The following is a 17,674-nucleotide window of genomic DNA, read 5'->3' as shown; positions in this document are numbered from 1 at the left end:
GCAGCTGATGCGCAGCCTGAAATAGAAAAGTGAATTCCCTGACAACACGTCTGACTATGTAAGCCATATGTCCAGTGCGCTTGAACCTTCAGCGGTTTTCATGTGCTTATCTGCTCATCCAACAGACTGTCCTATAGTCAGATATTATGTCACTTTAATATTCTTTCTTTACCTCAAGCTAACCTGCGTTTGGACGCTAACCGATGAAATAGTTAATTAGCCATCTTTGAATGCACTCATTCTTATCTAATATAGTGTTTACATATTTTGAATGACAACAATGGAACAGTGTCAGAGGCTTGGTAACATAAGTTACTAGTATAAAGCGAGGCTTGGTTTTGATCGTCCTAGTTGCACCACACAAGCCTTGCACAGAAGCCTTTTACTCCTCTTTGCCAAACTACTTCAGTAGAATCTCCAATTATAAAATCCCTGATAGGCGCAAATCTTTATTACATTTTAAACCAAGAGCAAAACAATATTGTTTAGTCTTTGTCTGTACTGTTTTTTCATTACCTAAAGCACATTTTTTTACTGTATTAAATCTGTTTATGCTTTGCTGCTTTTAAGAAGATCTTGTTGGGCATAGTGAAAGATTTGCGTGTGAAATGTTGGTATGACATCAGAAGAAATATTGTTTAAAAAAAAAAAACATTGCTCCAAATACGGTTTCCTTTTACATGGTTGCAATAAACTAATTGATAAAGTCGATCTGCGTCACTCTGGAAATGTGTGGTCAGACATCAGGTCTATAAAATGCCCTGTCATTTAGATACTAGTAGGAGGTGTATGTGTAAACATAGATGAGAAAACACCAGCTTTATAATAAAAGCGACTACTTTTTTGGTACTACAGAAGTAGCACCAGTACTGGGGATGAAAAGAGTTTTATCCATCTCACACATTTCAGTAAATTTTAGCTCCAGCAAATGTTCATTAACATACAAAGAATGTTGTTTTTTTAATGACATCAGTGGACAGTTTAGAGGGGCCAAAGAAAACTCAAAAGTATGACTTTATACGTTTATGTGTCTGTAAGAAATGCAAAAAAGCGTGCAGGGGTTAGTTTTATTTATTTTCTTATAGGGTTTGATTTTATTAATAGAAATGTCAAATTAATTGGAACTGGACTACATGCCATACAATGGTGCTATAGAGCTAAAAAGATAATCATTTTCCTTGTTGGTTTCCTTCCCTTCCAGACCTCAAGCATTTGGTTAATTTAAAGCTGCTTTTTTAGATGATGGGGAAGCAGATGAAGTCAAGCAGGTAATGTAAAAATAATGTAAATACAATTAATGTATGTAGTATATTTTGTAAATATTTATTCATGTCAAATATTCATAAAGCTGAATACAGAAAACAAGAAAAGGTTATTCTGATTGTGATGTTGAGCCTTTCTTTCTTCCTCAGCAGGTTGGAGAGAAAGAGTTCAGAGCCAGTGACCCTTGGCTTCAGCGCAGCGGCAAAAAAAAAAAAGAAAAAAAAAAGTCAGCAGCCTGAGGCTTTGCGGACCGCAGGACCGAGGAGATTAAAGGCTAAAGGTGCAGGGCGAGCGTGGCTGGCATTAACATCACAGAGGAAGGTATTAAACGCTCCCACCTGTTGCCTCGCCGCTCCACCTGTGACCTGCAGTATATAGTTCATCTAGTAAGGTTAAATTCCTTTTTTAAACTCAGGTTTAAACTCTTGTGCCTCTCTTTAAAGTTTATTCTGTATTCAGAAATTTAATTATGTATTCATTTTAAAATACATAACGCTTATGGTTTCTACATGTGGGCGTAGCATCATAAGACACTTAGTTCTTTACATGGCAGGGCCCCTTATGTGTACAGAATTAAATGTACATGAATGGAAACATTTTCAATTCGAGATGCTAACACTGACATACATTTTACAGCGTAGCGTATACCTTAAGTGATCTCAGTGGATGGAAGTTCCATTGAGAGACTATAAACTCTCCGTTATGCATACCCACGTCAAACACCTTTACAAGGCACTATTCCCACATGGGTTTCAAACCTGGAGAGGCCATTTGCGTCATGACTAGGTTACAGCTCAATGCCATTATTGACAGACAGTGTAAAGAAGCCAAATGGGGGATTAGGGAACAGCCTAGCCACCTTTGCTCCAGCTGTCAGGCTTCTTGATATTAGAAGATGTGAAATCTCAAAGTTAGGAAGGTGGAACAGATGTGTGGCTATCTTCTCCATCTGGAATTACAACACAAGGCAACAAAGGGTTACATATGAGGAAACACTGGTATTTCACTTTAACTGTACAAAAAGAAGGTCTCTATGTGTCTCACTCACATTCTGAGACATTTGTCCTTCCCACCACTGGCCACTCTTTGTCCATCAGGACTCCAGTCAACTGCATAAACCTACACACACACAAAATGAGGCAATCAGATGAAGAAAATAAATGGATCAATACAAAACTGTGAGGAAGCAGCACTCTCCCTCACCTCATCAGCATGGCCAGGCAGGTCCATGTTCAGCTTCCCAGTCTTGATGTCCCAAACTTTAAGCGTGCTGTCGCTGCTGCCGCTGACCAGCAGCCTGCTGTCTGCCGACCACGCCACTTGATACACAGATGCCACATGGCCACGCAGTGACAATAAGTACCTTTGGGAAAGTGGCCAGACAGGCAAAGACATAATTACAAACCCTGCGCTCCAATAACTGTATTACCATATTATTAGTATGTTAGAAAAAGATTTAGTATGTCCCAATACATTGTATGTCAAATACAGTATGCAGTATACACTAAAAGGAAAAATATGAATTAGGAACTCAGCTTCAATGACACGCACACTAATCTTATGCCTACAGCACCATCACCTGGATAACAGCAGTATAACAGATTCATTCATGATGAGAGATTTTCTTACTTTCCAGTGCGTCCGTCCCATATTTTAATGGACTTGTCAAAGGAGGCAGAGGCGAGGAGCCTGGTGTCTGGGGAGAAGAGCACTTCATTGACCAGAGCACTATGGCCAGTCATCCTGGCCAGAGGCTTCTTGTCTTCTGCAGGGTTCCACATGAACAAGGTGAAATCATCTGAGCCAGACACCAAGCGCTCTGAAGCGGACCCCTGCAGCACAACAACAGGAGTAAGGGTACTGATATACAGACTTAAAACACATCAGTACAGACAACAAGCAGTACTTACCCTAACTTTATTATATCTTTGCAAAGCTCTCTCCTTCAGCTCTTCCACTGGGGGGAAAGAAAATGCCTGTTACATGAAAATATCTCAGCCAGCAAGCCTCTTCTTCAAAGTAAGAGTTAAAATGTTCGCTCTAACACTGTTTCCTTAAAGAATGTTACATGATCCTTACATGATCCTGTGAGGTCCTGGGGGTTGACAGTTGCGCTTGCAGGTTCAAAAGCTCCAGTGCGCAGGACGTAGTCTGTGCTCAGAGCCAAGGTGTTCACCCAGTGGGCGTGACCCTGCAAAGTCCTGCACTGGACTCCCTATACCCACAGATAGAAGTTAACGCACGTTAAGTCTGGCTTTGACTCACAGATGTCTCCTCCCCCTCAATCAGCATTTAAAGAAGTGCCACACACACACACTTACATCTTTGGCTCTCCAGACTTTGATGGTCCTGTCCTGTGAGGAAGTGTAAAGAAGTCCATCTCCTCCCCACTTCACACAGGTGACTGACTGAGTGTGTCCAGTCAGGATCTTCTCACAGCGTCCCAACACAGTGTCCCAGACACGTATAGAGCCGTCCTTAGAGCTACTAGCTAAGTGCCGGCACTCTGGGTTACTGAAAGGGCGAGGAAGAGGCGGATCGGACAAACGGTAAATCAGGACAGAATGCTTAAAAACAATGTATCCCAATTTCTTTCTGAAAAAATATGTTTCTACGGGTTTACTGTCCATATTCTAAGACAAACCATCAGCCACTCAAGCACTTGTTATTACAAGGAGAAATTTTCACAATTTTCCCAAACTTAAAACAACAGTTAATTTGTTAGCAACAATCAAACAAACAAACAAAAAAATTATCAGTGTGGCAGTGAAGGCACTTTGGTTATTGTGACTTGGTTTCGTCCATATCCATAATATTCACCAAAGTGTTTTTTTTAGTAGTCGAATCATGGCTGTACAGTTATGAAATACGTGCCTTAACTATTAGGACCATTATGGTGCCGGACCAACCCAAATTAGATCCTTTTTTGTCTAAGATTATGTTCCAAGGCTAGATTTTTTTGTTATTTGTGTTGTTGCAAATGTAAAATTATTTTTTAATTATTGTTTCTTACTTCTGGAACAGAACACAGAAGTTCCCTATACAACAATATTTAATGTACTGTTTTGGTAGTTAGTGTACAAGTAACGCAATTACTGTACCATTTTGTACTAACAGGAAATGGTGGAAGGTTTGCACTTGACTTGAGGGTTTGTGTATAGGCGTTACTAATTACATATACATGGCTACTTTCTATTCAAGTGTCCCAGTAAGTCAGGACAGTGTGACAGTGAGTCAGCATGCACAAGAGCAGGACCTTGAAACTAAGCTAAATCTGGCCATTTCATTGAAAAAGGCCTATGGTTGTTGTCATTTTACATTTCCGTAAGTAAAATATATCAGTGCAGAAGCTGCATCACAATGGGATTTTAGGTCAAGAGTGACACAGGCAGGAATTTACACAAATGAGAGAGTGCTCACAGATGGAGAGGTTCCCAGCTGAGCCATGTGATCCACTTGGTGTGTCCGGTCAAAGTCTTCCCTATCTGTGTCCCCGTCACTGGATCCCACAGACAGATCTACCAGAAACAGCGCCACAACAAAATAAATATACTACTGTATGTTCATGGCATGCATCCTAAGACAACATATTGTATGTTTACCTGACTGTTCTTGCACCCTGAAGCCAGCTTCTTGCCATCGGGTGACCAGGCGATACTCAGTACCCAGTGTGTGTGTCCTTAAATAAAACAGAATACAGCTCAATGGTGCCTAAAACCATTAATCCATCATTTATGCATAGCAGATCACACTACCTTGTAGAAGCCAAAAGTATTGCTACTTCAATACTTTGTGTTTTAAAACTATAAGATATCTACATTCAATAGTATTGCAAACTGAGTAAAGATAGTAAAAAAAATCAGATCTACAATCATATTATCAACCCAAGGCTGCACAGGTGAAACAATGGGAGAGAAAATGAACTGCGTTGGTATGTATTCAGGTGCTTTTTCTGTACCAGCACTAAAATCTAAAAAATGTTTTGTATGACTTTTTTCCCCTCTTTTTGCTATGACATCGAAATGGGTATCAATTACATTTTTTTAAACTAGTTTTGTATCAAAGTGTAAAATACAGATAGTGTGACAACCTTGAAAGTGACTTCATACCTCTGGCAGTGTGGTGGGGCGTCTCAGTCATCAAGTCCCAAAAACGCACTGTGGTATCACCCGAACCACTGGCCAGATATCTGAGAGTAAACAAGGACAACTGAATTTAAAACATGTGTAAATCTACCCATGGATGTGTCTTTAGAACATTATTTTTAGTTTCATCCCCTCCAACGGTTGTCAGATCAATAGGACTCTTAGATAAATCGGAGTACAAAAAAGCATCACAAACAGGCAGCTGTTCTTTCTGCATCGGAGTAACTCACTTGCCAGTGGGACTGAAGGCAGTTGAGATGACAGCTTCTGTGTGCCCCTGTAGTGTGCTGGTACAGCGGGCTACAGCTCGGACCCTGAACACAGCCTGAGGCTGGTACACTACAGGCAGAACTTGCTCTGTCTCGACCCCGAGTGTCTGCACACACGACCTAAGACTGGACACCACCTCAGCCTCTCCATTCACAAAAAATGCCAGTGGCACTGGCTCATCCTACAGTGGAAAACAGCAAAACACAAGATATGTTCACGGAGTTTAAAATGTCCGCTTTATATAACTTTAATAACTAACAATGTCTAAGAAGGGTTAATACAGCAAACAATATATGGACTGCAAGGTCTTTGAGAGATAATCTCTTTGTCGGATTTAAGTGTTCATAAATGAAGAAATAAAGAAATCTATATTTGGAGGCTTGAATAATGTTACTTACATTTGGTATTTAACGTGCTAACAGTGAGAAATGTATTCAAGACTACTGTAAGTGATATTGCCATTGTAGTATATATATATATATATATATATATATATATATACACACACATACATATATATACACACACACACAGTAGCCTAGCACTTTTGCATCAGAATGCAAACCTTCATGCAAGACACACATTTTCATTTTGAAGTAAATATTGTATGTGCGAACGAGGCCTGGCTAAACATATGATAGTGAAATGCCTTGTGCAGATTTGAACAGTCTAATAATCAAAACTTAAATTCTACATCTATGATATATAATGGCAGCTGTGTACCTTCTGTAGCAGTGCATTGCAGACGAGCTGTAGTTTGTCTGGGGTGATGTCTAAAGGCACATCAAAAGGTGAACCCAGAACTTGCCCTTCTTCATCCTGAAACTGGATCAACAGCCGCTCCACGTCCTCACTCGTCATCTTCAGATTTGGATCTAAAACAATTTGTATTTTTTAAGCCTACATTAAGGGATGTTATATTTATTCAAGTAATGTGGAACTAAACAAAAAGGCCCACAGTGTAAATAAATAGTTGGTAATACAAACGAGTTTATTCTTAGTGTTTGGAGGATCTCTAAATGGCAGTTCCATGTTGTAAAGTTATTTTGGCTCCAAGTTTTATCATTTCGCAGTCTGTCCATTAAGTGAATATAGATCGCTAGGAAAAGTTGTCATTTGTCAGTTTTTGTTGAACCCAACATTTTAGCTAGCTAAACTAACGTCACCTGACAGAATAACTATTACGTTAACTCACTAACGTTAATTTAGCGAACAGTGAACGAGAATATTTCACATTGTTATGAAATATTTACACCAAAACTTACCACCCGAAATTAACTGTTTACGATTTACTTTAAGCTAGCATATGTCAACCAACCATCGTCTATGGTGTCGACCAATAAAGCTAACTCAGCTAGCTTGCTGTTAGCTCACATTTTGGACACCTAATAACATGTAGCAGCGATCGCAGGACAGTAAGAAAACAGCAATTTGTTTCCACAACTGTGTCAGCTTTTAAATCACATGGACGTGGTACGTATATGTGCTAAAACTTTACCTTTAGCGAGGTAGCGATGTGATCAAACTCTCCACGTGTGCTTCACAGTAGAGAGCCGGAGTAGTTGTCATGTGAACGGACTCGCAAAGCATTATGGGAGACTAAGGATGGGACCGTCGTCAGTTGTTTCTTCTTTTTTTTTTTACTCATCTTCACCTGTATTACATTTCTGTAGTAAAATGTAGTAAATATAAACACAAACATATAAATAAGGATTTCTAAATCAATTAAAAAAAAGAATATATTATTTTGTTTAGAAATAGGGCTTCCTTTGACTTTTATACATTTATCTATTCACACACACGCACACACACACACACACACACACACACACACACACACACACACACACACACACACACACACACACACACACGCACACACATGCAAACCATAATCACCATCAAAGTAGAACCATATATAGCCTAAGTAGTAGGCCTACCTGCCTATAACTTCCCATACGGTATGAAACCGACACATTATGGGTTCCATTTCCTTCAGTAGCCTATTAGCTTGCCAGTGTAGCAGATTATGTGGTATAATAAGATGGCCAATGACTTGAAAATGTTAGATTGGTTGGTGTTGTGTTGTGTTGTGTTAAATCTAGCTGTTATTCTCAAGTACCCAAATGACCCTTATCTGTGTCTTAAATACTTCTGAATACTATCTCCCTCTGCAACACATAAATTGATTCAAGTTGAAAGGAAACATAACTAAAGCATTTATTTAAAACAATGCCCCCACATCTCAGTTGTGTTGATCGTAGGATAGAATAGTGTGTTATGTGAAAGTATACTAAGAATTACTAGAAATTTGACTTTGTGCGGTGTGATTACAACATAAAAGGCTGAGTTACACGTACAGACCACAGGTTGTATTATTTTTATGAATACAACCACAAATGTGTTACTTACTGTGTAATACGCCAATGAACTCTCACAGTCAGCTGCTGATTTTTTTGTTTTAATTTCACCTCAAATATTTTGGGAGGTTTAACATATTTTCATCAGGAGGAAAACAGAAGTCCTGCTTTCTGTGATCACAGATAAACTTGAAATACTTTTTTCCAGAAATTTTATAACCTGCAACCTGTCAGTCATACATACATACATACATACATGCCATTACCACAATGAAATGCATAACCCCAATACAAAGCATGCATGCTGAGCATTGTGTTCAGCTGTCCACTCTATCAATCAATCAACCAATCAATCAATCAATCATGTAGACACAGTTTTACTACAACACACACACACACACACACACACACACACACACACACACACACACACACACACACACACACACACACACACACACACACACACACACACACACACACACACACACACATTTTAACATTTGACAGCAATCATCATTTTTGCATTGGGATAGAAAATGTAAGAAAGAAAATGTAAGAAACTACAGTTAAGAAGTTTAGATCAGGATAGATAAATAATTACTTCAGAATATAATCTTATTATGATTATGTTCACTGCCTTAGAAGCTGTTACGATACAAATTAGACTTATATGGTCTCGTATACATTTCACATATGGCTTATAAAGCAATACTTGATTCTGAAGTCCACATCAACAACAAGTACATTATATTTTAAATCTTCCTCCCAAATTAATTTATATTTCACCCTAAGACACGTGGGTCCAATAATCCTTAGCAAGAATTTACCAGATGCATCCTTCTGCATTAACACAGTATATACGTTAGTCAGTATACGGTAAGTAAGTAACAGTCTGTATCAACAAAGACTTTTCTATACAACAGTTCCGACTATGATTGGCAGATCATTTTTACACATATTGTGCAACTCTCTGTACTGGCACTAATGTGGACCAAACCAAAACATAAAGATGTATTTACCAAAGACTGCATTGACCTGCAAAAAAACCTTAACTTATTCCTTTCGGAATCCTGCTCGGATTGAATCAATACTATATCAATACTACATTTCCAGGGGAGATGAATAAGATGTGGCACACTGGTGAATTTGTTTTTATCAGTTGAGTCCATTGATGTTCTCGGGAATGAGACCTTCCATGACAGCACGCTTTGACTCCAGGATCTGCAAGATTGAAACAAAGATGAGATCCTTAAACTAAACAGCCCCCCGCCGACACGCATATCATACTGAAAATACACACCCAGTGACCACCTACAGTAAGAAGGTGCATATTTATCTGCCATAGATTCTCCCTTTACAAAGTTTCTAATGTTCAGTTTTTGTTGACATTCTACCTACAGCATTGGATGTTAATGAGCATAGACTGATGTGTCTAAATGACACAATCTTCTTCTATAATGTAAAGTAAATTAAAGTAAACTAAAGTATCACTTCAGATGTGTTAGTGGTAGGCTACACTCACCTGGAAGTTAGCGCTGAGGCCGACAATGCTTTGCATGTTTGTACTGTAGTAACCCAAAACATAATGTCCACCCAGCAGAGGTATCTCATCCTTATCCACAGATATCTGAAACCGAAACACGCACACATGCATATTAATGAGGCAAACATTCATATAGTAATTTTCCAAACATAGTACAAATGTCTCACTTGCACTTTACCTGTATGACTTCATTTATCTCTGGCAACTCATCCTCTCGAACCCAAACAAAGGTTTCATAATCAAACGCACTCTTGAATCCCGCCTGCAAGAAAATAACCCCAATAGTTCAAATCTTTCTTGGATAATATTGTTTGTTTGTTTTCCCTCTATGTCTGTCCCAGTACCTTATACAGGCCGATCCAGTCCCATGTGGAGGACATGAATTCCTCTTGGATGGTGTAGCTAAGTAGTGCATCAAAGTCGGCGCTCCATACACCCAGAGGAGATATGTGCACCAGTGGTGTGTCATAGCACTTCCTCAGCTGTGGGGAAGCCAAGAGAGGGAAAGGGGGCTTCAATAATGCAGTTATTGATTCAGAAGCAAATAGTCCTAGAGAAGAGTTTTAGTGTCCTACGATGAGCCTCCGCTCACCTCCAAACTGAAGGTTGCAATGACAGGCTTGTGGTCACTGACTCCGTAGCTCATGTCACTGGTGTACTTGTCCTGAGTGACCAAGAGCGGATATTCATCGAGCCCATCATCGGTAGATGTCGATGCCTTCTCATCCTCGTCCTCCGACGGCAGGGCTTTCGGTTTGATGCGCCAGAGGATCCGATCTGTCCAGGCCGGTTTCCTCTTCTTGCCACTGAGAAAAGCAAAGGTAACTGTTGTTCACATAGTTTCCAATTTGAGAATGAGGATCTCTTTCTAATGCTTACCAGATATGTCACATTTCCATTTGTGGCTATCCATGTCAACTTAACTGACGATTCTTATTCTTATATAAAAATATCGGAAACAATACTGTTAAAAAACAAACACCCCACACACACACAGACAGACAGACACACACACACACACACACACAGACACACACACACACGCACACACACATACACACACACACACACAACCAATGCAGAGATACTGTATACCTACAGTGTTGCATGCTGTGGAGAAATAATAGATGTCAAGAGTGGACATTTCCATTAGACATTGGTATTACACTTTATGTTTATATACATTTACTATATAAAGCTACACATTATGCAAGAACAAACAAAGGAGTGCCAGGTGCAGGAGGAAGTTGTCTCAGGTATAATGAATTTGCAGAACATGTCTGAAATTCATCAAGGTGTCATTTATTAAACCCCTTGTCATTTATATCAGTGTCTCCAGTTATTTTGTGATTGTATTAAACCTTTAAGGTGCCTACTCTATATTGTGGGCCCCTGCTCTTATTCATACAGGGTATATCTATGGAGACACCCACCTTGGGGGGTCTAGCTCCCTGTACCAGGCCCCCCACCACACAGAGAGCATCCCCCAGGTGAGGGAGGTGAGGAGGAAGAAGAGGGTGGTGCTGCAGCGCTGCAGGGGCCTGGGTCTGTACATGGTTAGGGGCAGCGCCACAGTGCTCTTTCTGAGAGAGATACATACATGGTGCTAGTGTCAACGATGGATATGACTCACGGAAAGAGCATCCAGGTTTACTGCTTCCGGTTCGTGTTTAGTGTGTCTCGGGGTTTACACGTGTCATTTCAAAGAAAGAAGATGTGATGGCAAAAGCTTCAGGAAGGACAGATGGTGCAGTGGCTAAGAAATAAGGGAACGTGGGGCCTGCAATAAAGTAGAATGCGTCTTACTTAAAGCCCAACCATGTCTTCGAAGTGCTGTGCAAAATTAAAAGGGAAATAAGAGGAAGTTTGAGAAATGGGATGAGTATCTATGTGTGATGTATTTGTTTGTAGGCATGTTACCTGGTATCATAGGTTTCAGAGTTACGGGCAAACTTGTAGGTTGGTTTAAAATTTAACGGCCCTTCCTCAAATTCCTGCAGGAAAGACTCATTCTTCTTCATCATGGTGAGCTGCAGGAACATGAAAGAAATTAGCAAGTGTGTCATATTAAATGTGTGATATTAAAGTGTGTGTGTGCTCATTCTGTCACATCACCTGGTCTTTGCTCCACAGCAAATTAAGGCGACCGCTGTTGATGGATGAGCGGAGGAAGTGCAAACCGTGGTCTGCAATACGGAAGTTCAGGTCGCCAAACCAGAACACCACCCTGTGTGAGAGGAATGGAGCCTTCTTTTACCTTGCTATACAGCAACTCAGCGCATATAGTGTGTATGTGTGTCTATGTACAGTTGGTGTACTGACTTGTGATCCCGGACATGTGGCGTGTCAGTGATGTCAAAGTCTTGCGATTCCAGGATGTGTTCAATCTCATCGACGCGTTGCAGAGCGTAGTTCATGTGAGCGGCTAGGTGGCAGTTAAGGAAGCACACCATGTGGCCATAGAAGGAGAAACGCACAGACACACCTCCTTTATTACCCTGAGAAAGATAAACAGTATAAAGTGAAAGATTAAGTAGACTTCTAAAGACGTATACAATAAGTTTAAAGTCATAAGTTTGTTATCTTTTAGGAAGAATAATTGCAGTAAAAATACTGATTGATTTAACTGCAGTTTTTACAAGACAATAAAATAAAGTAGTTCTTTTTATTTAGCTTTACTATGAACAACAACAACTAAAAAATAGACGATTTGTCTTGCCACAGTGTACTGCTCCAGTTTTAGTGTTCTTTGTCTGTGATTTCATTCAGTCAAAGCTGTGGTACATCCCACAAAACAAACACAATGGTCCTTTCATAATGTGCTTAAACACAGCATCTGATGCCAAAGGGATTCCTAGTGTGCAGAGTTTAACAGTGTTGTTGTCTATAAGGTTCAGGGTTAATCAGCGCTCCCATTCTGATAACCTACCCAGTATCCAAAGATGCCGGTACGAGTGTAAGTGCCCTGGATGTTTCTGATGTAGGGGAGATGAATTTGTTTGGCAAAAACCAGCAGCAGCAAACCCTGCATCCTCATTGATGTGACCTAGATAGAGATGGAGACTGTAATTCATACCGGCTACACATGACCCAAAATGTATAACTTCTGTTTCTCACAGTACTAGCACAGTACTATATCCCCCACCTTGACAAAGCCTCTTGGTGCCAGTGTGTCCATGAAGACGTGGCTCCAGGAGTCCTCCACTAACAGGTCGGAGATGAACCTCACAGGTGTGGCATTCACCTCCTGCAGGCTGAAAAAAAAAAACACAGCACACAAACATACTGTATGTCATCTTTTCCTTCTTTTCTAAGCATTAAAAGAGACACTTTTATCCTTCAGCCCCAATTCCTGGCAAAGTTTTACATCCCAGTTTGTTATTTCTCACCCAATCACATAGACGTCTGTGGGGGGCTGGACATCGAGCTGCAGCAAAGAGGTGACGTCTTCAGGAGGCTCCGCTGTGGCCACATTCCAGGTCACCATGTGCAGCCTGTCAGAGTTTGATTATGATTATGAGGAGAAAATACTGACAAACATCAGTTGCATTGCTACATTTTACCTGTTGTAAATACATTAGACAATACTGGAAAACAAGCCATTTAAAAACTAACCGATATTAAAGGTCCCATATTATGAAAAGTATTTTTATGTGTTTATTATAAAGCATAATGAGGTGCTAAATAAATACAGTGATAGTATCAAAATACTCAATCCATAGTGAAATGCCCACAGCCGGCATTCAGAAATCGTGCCTTTAAACGAGCAGTCAGGACTTCTGTTCAGTTGCGATGTCAAAACTATTCTATATATAGGTAGGAATTGCAGTGAGCTACAGTCATTTTCCCGACGCCAATCTGTACAGATCTGAAAGACCCAGAAACACTGACCAATTCAATGAAAAAATGAATGTGTCTTTTGAACATTTACCCAAAATACAAGTATGAACCTGAACCTGTTTAAATTCTACTTTTTTTTTTTTTTTTTTTAATTTATTTCTATGTCCAAATTCATTTCTATTTATTAATTTCAACAACGTATAATACAACATACAACAGTTTCTTGTGTACCCCGGCATTGGAACAATAATATGGTGAAAATACTAAAGAATATTAAGAACATATGTACCACAATGCTCTTTAATCTTAGAAACCACAAAAAAAGAGCCCAGATCAATTCACACACTTCCTGCCTGTATCTGTGTAAACTTGTATATGCATGAATAAGCATGTGCACATGTCAACCTGAATGTGTCTGCGGGAATGAAGCGGCCGCAGAGCTGAAAGGCATCGTCCAGTGTACGGGACACTTCGTCGCTGGCTTCATCGTCAGAGCTCATGTCCTCTATGCAGGTCAGCAGCTGAGTCAAACGCTGGCGGAGGAGCACCTTGGACCTCGAGCCCTGAGACGCTGAGCTGCTCATGCTGTCTGAGCGCATTCGTGGACTGTCTGTAAAGGGGTCCATCTTTCGATCTTAGATTGAAAATGTTTTTCCACTGTTGTTACCTGCAAGTTATTTAAGATTGCTCAGATAGAAAATAAACGTGTTGTCCTTCCAAGGCAAATAACCAAAACCCAGTAGAAGAAATTCCTTTGGCTTGTTTTCACCTCAGACTTCTTTGGTTGGTTTGGCTGCAGCCATTTGGTTTGAGAGGCCCCCACTCACGGACGGATTTCTAGTTAGTCAAATCTCTCCAGGCAGCTTTTGATTTAGGTCCTCCAAATGGGCCAGGATGAAAAACTCAAAAGCCCAGGATCAAGTTTTCCCGTACCCGTGCAGTCCTCCCTGTGGCAGAGTCCCGTGTGGTCATGCAGCAATGGAGCACCGACTGACAAAGCACTGGGGTCGACTCAGGAATGTGGGCAAGTCAGATTTGGAGAATAATCGCAGGCAGGAGACGGGCATGTGAACATGTGTGTTTGTGTAGTCACAGAGACTAGAAGAGGAGGACTAGAGGCTGATCCTCCATCATTGTGAGTAGTGTTGTAAGACTTGAGTAACCCTTCAGATCCATAAGAGGTTTATTATCAGCTGAGAGCCCTGAACAAAGCATGTAACCATACAATTACAGTCATGCATTAACGAGGGGACAACAGCGCACAATAGCATTAGCTTCTTTTGGCCTCAATCCAGTCTGTCCTCATATAGGTGAAAGGTTATCTTTGTAAACCCAGAGAGAAGTGGGGGGTTAAATGCAGTTTTGTAAACTCAGACGCAGACTTTTTTTTTGGTCAGAGGACAACAGCTCAAATGATTATATCTAACAAGTGTTACAGCACAGTTAATCGTGGACAAATTGCATAATAGATTTGGAAGCACACAATTTATGAAGCAATCAGCGACTCTAAAGGATTTTGCCTAATTCTTAAATAGTCTAAAGATTTAGAAACCAAGTATGCGGTAAGATAATATTTTTAATTTTAGATGAAATTTAGATGATCAATTAAAAAAACAAAACAGACTGTGATAAGAAACAGTAGGATACCGTTTTATACTTTTACACTCTGGCTCAAATAATCTATAGATCCTGAACTATACACAAAAGTATATATTTTTTCCCTAATATGTGTTTTGTATTTTGTAATACTTAATAATCTCATATATTGTCTTCAGCATGTTTTACCCGTTACATTTACTCTTCCATGAAACATATCTACTTGGATCATTGACTCTGAACCTATGGGCCGTATCATATGGCAGCTGTAAAGACTGATAAAAAATCATAGTAATAACACAGAAATAACATTTTATATAGATATTGTGTTTATTGTTGTCGTGTGAGTAAATCATTCCAAAAGTAATAAAATAATTTCTCATTAGGTCACTGGTATGGTGGGGGAATTCAAGCAATAAATCTCAGCAGAAAGTCAACAGCATTTTTAATTTTCGAAGAGCTTTGGGCTCAGTAGGAAAGAAACAACCAGAGGAGATTGCCCCTTATGAAATAAAACATGCTAATCTTGGGTGCCCCAGTTCTCCCTGCCTGTTCATGTAACAGTGTCACATGCATAGACTTAGGGCACATTCTTTAGCAAGTAGAAGTGTTAAGTGGATAACCAAGGGGGTTCACCGGTCCACTGAGAAATGATGAATGGGAGGCTATTTAAGTTTATCACAGAGCTCTGCAAAGACTCAGAACCTGCAGCCTCAAAGCTACTTATGAAGGTTAGGCAATTCATATACTGCACAGGGGGTTTATACCTCCTTTTCTTGGTCTCTATACACCATTGCTGCCTGAAGTCTGTGTTTTCTCTCATAATGACTTTAATCACCATTTTCCCTCTCTTGTTCCCTCCCATCATTTACCCTCACCACACCATTAGATGATAAAGGAGAAAAAGAGGATTTGGATCCTACCTGCATTTGTCTCTTCCACCACTTCGAACTCTTCCAGCGCTCATTTTCTCCCCTGTAGGAGCACACAAACACATGTATGCCTAAACAAAGTGGAAAGAAAGAGGAAACATGCATGCCAAGATAAAATACTTGCCTTTACACAGCTAGTTTACCGGGAGCACAGACCATTGCCCAATAAAACAGACCTGACAGGGCTGCCTGAAAGTCATTTCTGAAATGGCTTTGTAATCATGTCAAATCACGCTTAACTTCATCCATGTTAAAATGGCAGTGCCCTGAAGTTCACATGTAAAAACAGACACATTTTCCAAGTACCGAGGGGCCATTATGTAAAACTTCAACAAAAGATTGTGATATATAAAAATTCTTAGATTTATTAAGGTGAATATGGTGAATTCATGGGTAAAAGTCTTATTGCTAGTGAGCTGAAAGTACATTCTGCAGGGACACTTCAGAGGTGAACATTCATTCAGATAGGCTGTGTGGTTGACACGCGTATTATTATTGATTATTGTCCTCAGCAGGAAAAGCGAACCTTGACCTATAGTATATAGTGTAGAGAATATTATAGATCCAAGGTGAAACTCTCGCAAATTCAAACCTGCCTGCTACTCCAGTACCACGGACAGCACCATGGATTTATCAGTACACAGTTAGGCTACTGATATTTCAGAGCCATGGTCAGGGCCATGGATTCTAACTTGCACAAACGTCCAGTCAGACAAATAATCAATCATGCAGGCAGACAAGACTAACATTTAACAAAACAGCCCTTCGCCCCTGCTCTCTTTCTACTATAGGGGATGGAGAGGGGGATGACAGGTTAAAAAGGGGTGTCCATTTTTGTCCTTTTACTTAAAACAAGATGGAATCCCTGTTCATATCGCCAACCATTTGTGACCAGTTTGTAATGCACACACTTGTGTTTGCATTATTGTTAATATAAATATATTAATATCATTACATTTAGATATAACTTGTCCATTTGGTCACAGCAAGACAAGCTAAAAAACATATTCAAATATTATCACCTTGCATTGATTTGTTTCATGTTTCTGGATACCTGACAAAAAAACTCCTGAGGGTATCTGGCTCTTTATGCTACATGCACCGCTATGTTCGCCAGCTAGCTTTTCGCTTACTTTGTTTCCCTATTGTTTGGCGCTGGGCAGGTAATGTACAGTTGTATTTCTAGACAACCAAAACAGTGAAGATGTGTGCCAAAAAATAAGAATAAATTAGCCATTTTATCCATTGTTACTTTAAAAACATTGATTAATAACTGCTTTCTGCCCAAACCCACCTGACATCAGTTTCTATAAGATCAATCATGTAGCTCATGTGGTCTTTGTCTTGAAAAATTGAACCACAGAAACTCACACACATACATACACAGCTACATTTTATAATAAAACACAGGAATCTAAGAGTGGAAGGATTACACAGGAAAATCGAATGTACTAAAATTGAGAACTCTAGAAATGTCCCTAAAACCAATTCCAAACAGTGTTTCAAGATTTTCAAAAGAGTCCAGCCATTGTAACAAGTTTAACACTTGTTGGCCCTAGAGGACACTTCTACCTGTGGTTGTGACCTTTGAGAACCTCACTTCTACTTAGACCGAAACAGGGAAACACATTTGCCTCCTCCACAGGGTCCTTTACAGTAACTTCGTAAAAAACTAATAATATGATAATATCCCGAAATGCTTGCTGCATCTGTTGGGAGTAC

The 17,674-nt window shown here is 39.9% G+C and overlaps 2 protein-coding genes across 3 annotated transcripts; both read right to left on the bottom strand.

Moving 5' to 3' along the window:
* Positions 1-1,376: 1,376 nt before the first annotated feature.
* On the bottom strand, positions 1,377-7,257 carry nle1 (notchless homolog 1). 2 transcript variants are annotated; one of them, XR_014593480.1, is made up of 14 exons: positions 7,177-7,257; positions 6,402-6,553; positions 5,639-5,859; positions 5,373-5,452; positions 4,866-4,942; positions 4,684-4,781; positions 3,585-3,777; positions 3,343-3,478; positions 3,174-3,220; positions 2,893-3,095; positions 2,467-2,626; positions 2,312-2,382; positions 2,123-2,212; positions 1,384-1,451 (listed from the first exon to the last, which is right to left on the bottom strand). XR_014593480.1 is itself a non-coding variant. In XM_083926784.1 (13 exons), the coding sequence occupies exons 2-13, from the start codon at positions 6,537-6,539 to the stop codon at positions 2,200-2,202; spliced, it is 1,437 nt and encodes a 478-aa protein (XP_083782910.1). In that variant the 5' UTR covers positions 6,540-6,553; positions 7,177-7,257; the 3' UTR covers positions 1,377-2,199. The 2 variants fall into 2 exon arrangements, 1 of the variants encoding a protein (XP_083782910.1); XM_083926784.1 differs by having other exon boundaries at positions 1,377-2,212.
* A 1,939-nt stretch (positions 7,258-9,196) lies between these two features.
* On the bottom strand, positions 9,197-14,050 carry inpp5kb (inositol polyphosphate-5-phosphatase Kb; the record flags this gene model as incomplete). The annotated part of the gene is made up of 13 exons (XM_083926587.1): positions 9,197-9,262; positions 9,564-9,668; positions 9,763-9,846; positions 9,929-10,066; positions 10,177-10,390; positions 11,391-11,417; positions 11,505-11,614; positions 11,700-11,811; positions 11,907-12,082; positions 12,514-12,630; positions 12,730-12,838; positions 12,974-13,078; positions 13,830-14,050. 13 exons carry the CDS (start codon positions 14,048-14,050, stop codon positions 9,197-9,199), a joined length of 1,584 nt encoding a protein of 527 aa, XP_083782713.1.
* Between the last annotated feature and the right edge of the window lie 3,624 nt (positions 14,051-17,674).

Source organism: Echiichthys vipera (assembly GCF_963691815.1).
Source record: "Echiichthys vipera genome assembly, chromosome: 14".
Lineage (NCBI taxonomy): Eukaryota > Metazoa > Chordata > Actinopteri > Perciformes > Trachinidae > Echiichthys > Echiichthys vipera.
The sequence above is the reverse complement of the archived record's forward strand: the minus strand, read 5'-3'. Positions and strand labels throughout refer to the sequence as shown.